This window comes from Propithecus coquereli, unplaced genomic scaffold (genome assembly GCF_000956105.1).
Source record: "Propithecus coquereli isolate 6110/MARCELLA unplaced genomic scaffold, Pcoq_1.0 Scaffold388, whole genome shotgun sequence".
Classification (NCBI taxonomy): domain Eukaryota; kingdom Metazoa; phylum Chordata; class Mammalia; order Primates; family Indriidae; genus Propithecus; species Propithecus coquereli.
The window spans coordinates 2,053,721-2,060,893 of record NW_012149596.1 but is presented as its reverse complement, the minus strand read 5'-3'; the positions used below and the strand labels follow the sequence as shown (position 1 = coordinate 2,060,893).

The window sequence follows — 7,173 nt, the reverse complement described above, 5'->3', positions numbered from 1 at the left end:
CATTTTAAGTGGCTTAAAATCCTTTCTGGAACAACATATGGGTAATATTTATATATGTATCTATGTATATGTGTATGTATGTATCTATATATGTATCTATCTACGGAAAAACAAATAGATACAGTAAAATAAAGACAGAGACAGGAGGGGGTTTGGAAAGATGAAGGGAGAGAGACTCAGAGACAAGGAGAAACAGATGGGGAGAGGAAGACACAGAGAGAGTTGTGGGCCCATAGGACAAAAAGAAAAACACAGCCATGGAGAGATGAAGGGACAGGCAAAGAGAGGAGGAGAGGATGGAAAGAAGCATTTATTGAGGTCCTACTGGATGTGATTTTTAATAAACCTTCAACGCCACTCTCAAGGGGTAGTTACTAGTAACCCCTCTTTATGAAGGTGAAGGGCTGAGCTTTAGAATGGTGAACTGAGCTGTCCATGGTCATATCACCTGGATTGAACCCATTTCCCAAGTAAAGGGCTTGGCCCACAGCAAGCAGCCCATAACTGTTTATCCAATGAACAAAGTAAAGTCCATCTCCTCCCCAAGGAGGGAGAGGTGGGGACCGGACCCCTATTCTACTCCACTGAGTCAATTTTTCCTCCCTGTCTGCTAATGGAAGAGCAAAGTCTGTTGCCCCAGCAACTGCCCTCCGACTGCCATAGCAACCGCCGGTGCAGGCTTCTGCTCTCCACCTTGTCCCTTGGGCATTTCCATGGCGACGGGCGGGATGCAGGGGCTGCCAGAGCCCCGTGGCTGCGCCTGCGTAGAGTGACGGATGGGGGTGGGCAGGAGGGGGCCCGGTTCTCAGGCATGCGCAGCCGCAGAGCGCTGCAGCCTTGCCAGCTCGCCCGGGCGCTGCGCACTTGACTGCCAGTCTGCCCGTCCGGAGCCCGGCTCGCTAGGGCAGCATGGCGGGGTCGCCGCTGCTCCGCGGGCCGCGGGCCGGGGGCATCGGCCTTTTGGTGTTGCTGCTGTTGGGCCTCCTTCGGCCGCCCCACACACTCTGCGCACGGCCGGGAAAGGTGCGATCCCTGCCCGGCGCGGGGTGGGGGTGGGGATGGGATGCTGAGGGCGAGGGTTGGTGCCACGCTGCCTCATCCTCGCTGGAGCCAGCTCCGGGGACTGGCGGAGAGATCTGGCAGGAGTGGCCTGGGTTCTGGCCTCAGGTCCGCGCCCAGGCAGTGTCAGCGCACCCGAGACTGGGCCCGGTCTCTGCGTGTGCGGGTGGCATTGTCCCGGGCTCAGTCAGTAGCCGCGCCCTGCCCACTCCTCCGCACCCTGGGCCTGACCCGGCCTCGTCCCGCCCGCCGCCTGTGGTGCTGTCCATGGCACTAGGGTGCATTAAGGAAGGATGTGCGCGCATCTTTATGTGTGCGTGTGATGGGATGACAGCGGTGTAGGGCTGTCGTGTCCTTGTAAGTGTGTGTCCTTAGGTTTGACCGTTTCCAGGCGTCCTACAAAGGTGCTGTGTGTGATACTGGAGATACTGGAAGTGCTTCTGTGTGCGACTTTTTTGTGGGCTCGATTGTTTTCTCAGTGACATTGTGTGTACTTGTGAATCCTCAAGTGTGATGGCGTGGCCTATGGGCGTGTTTTTCTGTGTGTCTGTGTGTTTTTGTTTGGGAAGGAGTGGTCTTTGCATCTCCGTGTGCACATGCCTCGTTGGTTCTGTTGGACTGAGTGCTGGGATTTTGTGTGTGTTCATAAGGCTGTTTCTCTGTGTTTCTTTGTGGAGCTGTGTCATCGTGGGGGAGAGAAGCCATGATGTCTCCTGCTGCACTGTGTCTTTAAGGGTGGTGTGTCCTTGTACCTGGGTAGCTTGGTGAGTGTAACTGCATGAGCAGCCGTGGATGAGAATGGGTGCAGTTCCTTGCAGGTGGTTGTGGCAGTGTTGGATTGCATGTATGACATCTCAAGATTGTCAGTCTGAGTGAGCAGTGTGTGAGGCTGTGACTGCTGGTGAGAGTTTGATGCCCAGGGGCTGAGGGGTGGTGAGTGCCAAGCAAGGGCACTTGGAGCAGCACCCTCCTCTAGCTCTTCAGGGCTGTCTGCATCAAGGATGGGGGATTTAAAAATCGTTAAATAGTTTATATATGTATAACAGTGTATTTGGCATGTACGTACAACGTAAAGAATAATGATAAAATAATCCTCCTGTGTACCTACCACTCAGTTTAAGCAATAGAGCACGACCAATAGTTAGAAGCCCCTAGTGTGCCCCTCCCCACACAGCCCCCTCCCCCAATCATCATTATCCTCTCCTTTCTGTCCATTGAGCCCTTACTTTGTAGCTTATCACATATGTGTATATCTAGAAACAATCTATTGTTTAGTTTTTCCTGCTTTTGAACATCATAGAAATGGAATCATACTGGGTGACTGGCTCCTCTAGTCACCAGGTGTCACTAGGAAGTCCTGGGGTGTCTGGTAATTTCAGGCAGCCTGCAGTGGAATTCTGGAACTTGCTTTTTTTTTTTTTTGGCTTTGCTTTGGTCAGGAGATTCATCCCTATTGAATTGTGTGGCTCTGGTTCATTTATTTATATTGCTGCCTAATATTATATCTTATGAGTAGATTATGGCTTATATATGCATTCTCAAATTGCCAGTGGACATTGGGTTGTTTCTAGGCTTTTCTTTCTCCCTCCACTTTTATGTGATTATGAACAGTGCTGATGTAATCTTTCCTAAAATTGCGTCCAGTAGTGTATGTGCAAAAGCTACTCTGGGGTGTAACATTCCAGGCGTGGTTAATAGGATATGTGCATCTTTTTAGATATTCTCAAACTGTTCTTCAAAATTGTTTTGAAACTGCTCTTCAAAATTATTTTGGTTTAGCTCCCACCAGCAAAGTATGAGAGTTTCCATTTTTCTACATTCATGTCAGCACTTGATATTATCAGAGTTTTGATTTGGGGCAATATTTTGGATGTATTATGCATGGTATCTCAATGGCATTTCAATTTGCTTTTCCCTGATTACTGATGAGGTTGACTATTTTTCATATGTTTAATAACCATTTTTGTGAAATATGTGATCATGTATTTTGTCCATTTCTGTATTAGTTTGTTTTTCTCTTATTGCATTTTAGGAATTCTTTGTATATTCTATACACTAATCTTTTATTAACTATTTGTGTTGCAGGTATCTTTTCTTTTAAACATATTTCTGTATGTCCTGTTTGTTTCTTTTTCATATCTTCGTGGTCATTTTTATAGTTTTTTGTTCCTTGCTCATACTTTTGGTACCCTCCATTTATTTCTTTATACTTATGGAAATTGTTTCAAAACTGCACAAACTGAAAATTTGTCATTGGGTAATTTTATTCTACACATAAACTTGTGCACATACCAAATGATATATGAACAGGTTATTCATATAGGTTCCTGTTGTCCGCAATATTAATATAGAAAAATCTATAGCTGTCATATCTGCCATCATCATTCCTATAAAGAAACCTGATCTCCAGCGGCCCCGGGCGAAAGTTCTGGGACTCATTAAGGCAACACTGGGGGTGGGGTGGTGGTGTCTAGGGGTCTTTGGTGGTTCTTACGTGTGTCTGGAGATATCTGGGGGTTTCCCAGTGGCTTAGGGGTGTCTGGGTATATTTGGGGGGCTATGGTGCCTTCGATGGCGTCCTGGTTGGGGGGGGAGGTCCCAGGCCTGACGGACGCTGACGACTTCTTTTCTCCCACTTCATCTTCCCGCAGGAGCCCCGCGGCCTGAGCGCTGCGTCGCCATCCATGGCTGAGGCTGCCGCTCCCCGCCGCTTCCGGCGGGCAGTACCCCGAGGAGAGGCGGCGGGTGCGGTGCAGGAGCTGGCGCGGGCGCTGGCGCACCTGCTGGAAGCTGAGCGGCAGGAGCGGGCGCGGGCAGAGGCGCAGGAGGCTGAGGATCAGCAGGCGCGCGTCCTGGCGCAGCTGCTGCGCGTCTGGGGCGCTCCCCGCGCCTCGGACCCGGCTCTGGGCCTGGACGACGACCCCGACGCGCCCGCCGCGCAGCTCGCCCGCGCCCTGCTCCGAGCCCGCCTTGACCCTGCCGCCCTCGCGGCCCAGCTCGTTCCCGCGCCCGCCCCTGCCTCTGCGCTCCGACCCCGGCCCCCAATCTACGATGATGGCCCCACGGGCCCGGATGCCGAGGACACCGGCGACGAGACGCCTGACGTGGACCCCGAGCTGCTGAGGTGCCCGGCAGGGTCTGGGGGAGGGAGGGGGTACCTGTGCCCCGGGAGGGCGAGAGCGAGGGCCTGCTTCACAGGCGGAGGGGCGAACACCTGAGTCCTGGGGAGAGGCAGGGGTTCTGGGACCTTAGGAGGGAGTGAGATCCTGGATCCAGGGGTGGGGGGCAAAGATGCCTGGCTGGGGGCACAGTGGGGGACGTAGACTCCCGGTCCTGGGGAGCGGGCCGATGCTGTTTCTGGGGGTGGAGGGAGGTGGGTACGTCATAGTTTCTGGGATATGAGGCTGGGACATCTGTCTCTTGAAAGCAGTGGCTTGGGGACAGTTGGGTGGAGAGGGAGCTGGAGACCCCCGGTCCCCAGACTGTATGGAGTTGTGTGGTTGTGTCGTCCGGGTCCTGGGGCGGGCGGTGATACGCGGACACATCATCACTGCGTTCTGCTCGGCCCTGCAGGTACTTGCTGGGGCGGATTCTCGCAGGAAGCGCGGATTCCGAGGCTGTGGCAGCCCCGCGCCGCCTCCGCCGCGCAGCCGACCAGGACGTGGGCCCTGAGGTGCCCCCTGAGGGCGTGCTGGGGGCGCTGCTGCGCGTGAAACGCCTGGAGACCCCCGCGCCCCAGGCACCCGCGCGCCGCCTCCTGCCTCCCTGAGCGCCTCCCGGATTCCACGCGCCCTGGGACCCGGGAGCGCCCCCGCCTCCCCACCACCCGGACTGCTCCCCGCCAGCACGTCCAGCGCAGCTTACCCTGGTGGCCAGCCTGTGGCTACCCTCTGACCCCAAGGTCCCCACCGCACCGGCCCCACAATAAACACGATCTGAAGCAGCTCTGTGCTTGTCTGAGTGGCAGTTTCTAGGGAGTGGTGGGCTGGGAGGTGGCCGCCTTTAGAGTAGGGCAGAGGGGCCCCTGCCCTGGGTCCTGCACTTTAGAGATACCCCCTGCTCAGTCTAAGCCTCTCCTCATGGGTATCAGGGGGAGGCATCCACATGCACAACGGCAGTGTCCACCAGATCCTGTGTTCCCCTTCTATGCCTCACTTGAGTATGGGGAGCCCAGGAGGCTTTCAGGCCACTTTTGGGGCCTGCACTGGCATCTTCCAGGGTCCACCCTCCTGAGGGCCAAGGGTGGGTCTAGGGGTGGCTATGAGGCATGCGAGCCCCTGGGGTGCCGGCTGGGCGTCCACAGGCAGGCAGGAGCACCGCCTGATGTGGGGAGGCTGGGGAGAAAAAGGGAGTGGGCTGCAGGCTGGGGGGCAGCCCTCCTGACACAGGCACATTCTGGCAGGGAACTCCGAGGAGTCTGAGAAACTAGATCCTGGACATCCAGGCTGTTAAGAAAATGTACTTGTCAAGGTAGGGTAGGAGAAGACGCACTTTGCTTAGGTTTGTTAGCTTGGTTTGTAAAGTTTAAATATTTAGTCATACAGTATGGAGGCCTGTCTGTACTCTTGCCCAGGCCCTAAAGATTTTGGGAGTCCCTGTTGTGGCAGCTGGTTTGCGGCCACAGCTTTTGCACTGGCTACTCCCTCTGCCCCTGGATATCTGTAAGTTTTTGCCCAAATGTCACCTGGCTCATTAAGGCTTTCCTTGACCTCCCTTGTTACTCTATTCCTTCACCTGCCTTTAATGCATAGCCTGATGTTTTATCTGCAAGGGCAGGGTTTTTTAAGTGCCTTGTTTGCCTCCACATCCCTTTTACCCAAAGCAGGGCCTGGCACACAGTAGGCTCCCCCCAGTTTCTTGAATGAAAGAATTCTCATAATTCAAGTAGCATTCTACCCAGTCCCACTCCCACCCACATAACACCACTTGGCATCGAGGCAGCTTTGAAACTCAAGAACACATTTAATTCTGCACAAAACTTCTTAACTTGACATAACATAAACGTTAGACACCCTACATTAACAAAAAGCCCCTCACCAAGTGAAAATGAAAGCGGTGTCCATCCATCTCCAGTACAGACAGCATCCCATGCAGCTAGTTGCTTCGGGGGTCTCATGTCAAGGGAACGATCACCCTGACCTGGGGGAGGGTCCGCTTTTCTCGACCAAGACCTTCAGGCCACAGAGCAGCCACAGCGGCAGGTGGTCTTCTGGTGCTTCCCACCTGGCCCTGACACAGCCTCCTTTGCCCTGGCTTCCTGGACCCTCTGGATCTCATGGACGAGCAGAGAGAAGGCCTCCTCCACACCTTGCCGGGTCTTGGCTGAGGTCTCCACGAAGGGCGCTCCCCAGCTCCGGGCGAGGGCTACAGCAGTGGCATGAGCATCTCCGGCGTCGGTCACGAGATCACACTTGTTTCCCACAAGGACGAGAGGCTGGCTGGGGTGAGGGCCCCAGGCGTCACGAATCTGCTGCAGCTGGCCCAGCGAGGAGGGGTCATCGAGAGCGAAGACACCCAGCACGCCATCACCAGCAGCCAGGCACTGGTCACGCAGGGCCTTATGAATGGCCTGCCCTGCGGTGTCCAGCACGTTCAGAACGCAGCCCCCATGATCCAGGTCCAACTCTTTCCAGTAGGAATCCTGGATGGTGGGGTCGTGGTCTTCCACGAAGCACTGGTGGTTCAGCTGGATGGTCAGAGCGCTCTTGCCCACGCCACTCGCACCCACCACCACCGCCTTGTACTCGGGCAGCTTCTTGCCATCATCCCTGCAGTGTGCTCTAGCACGGAGGCTGTCTTCCGGGGAGGCAAGCTTCCATGTGCCCAGGCCCAGGTCGATGGTGCCACACTTGGTAGTAGGCAGCTCCATGTCCTCAGCACGCAGCTCAGGGGAGAGATGTGGACGGCAAGCCCTGCACGTGGGGAAGAGCAGCAAGACAAAGGGTTGGGGGAGACTATTTGGGGGTAAGGAGACAGCAGGGTGTCATTGGATCAACATTTATTGAGTGCCTATTGTGTGCTGATCACCTTCTAATATGCATGCAATATACATAATTTATGTAGTTTTCTCACTCCCTCCCCGCCCCCTCCCCCCTCTCCCTCTCCCCACCTCCC

General features: G+C 54.7%; 2 protein-coding genes across 2 annotated transcripts; one reads left to right on the top strand and one right to left on the bottom strand.

Annotated features, from left to right (window-relative positions):
* The first annotated feature begins 808 nt into the window (after nucleotides 1-808).
* Nucleotides 809-5,006, top strand: PCSK1N (proprotein convertase subtilisin/kexin type 1 inhibitor). Its single transcript, XM_012652382.1, has 3 exons — nucleotides 809-1,023; nucleotides 3,711-4,183; nucleotides 4,633-5,006. Exons 1-3 carry the CDS (start codon nucleotides 910-912, stop codon nucleotides 4,826-4,828), a joined length of 783 nt encoding a protein of 260 aa, XP_012507836.1. The 5' UTR covers nucleotides 809-909; the 3' UTR covers nucleotides 4,829-5,006.
* Nucleotides 5,007-6,232: 1,226 nt separating this feature from the next.
* On the bottom strand, nucleotides 6,233-6,928 carry ERAS (ES cell expressed Ras). The gene has a single exon (XM_012652367.1). The coding sequence runs from the start codon at nucleotides 6,926-6,928 to the stop codon at nucleotides 6,233-6,235; it is 696 nt and encodes a 231-aa protein (XP_012507821.1).
* Between the last annotated feature and the right edge of the window lie 245 nt (nucleotides 6,929-7,173).

Excerpts from the sequence above, each read along its gene's own strand:
- PCSK1N (XM_012652382.1), top strand. The coding sequence starts at position 910 with ATGGCGGGGTCGCCGCTGCTCCGCGGGCCGCGGGCCGGGGGCATCGGC. Across the intron at positions 1,024-3,710 it reads TCTGCGCACGGCCGGGAAAG|GAGCCCCGCGGCCTGAGCGC; the intron begins GTGCGATCCCTG and ends ATCTTCCCGCAG. Across the intron at positions 4,184-4,632 it reads GTGGACCCCGAGCTGCTGAG|GTACTTGCTGGGGCGGATTC; the intron begins GTGCCCGGCAGG and ends TCGGCCCTGCAG.
- ERAS (XM_012652367.1), bottom strand. The coding sequence starts at position 6,928 with ATGGAGCTGCCTACTACCAAGTGTGGCACCATCGACCTGGGCCTGGGC.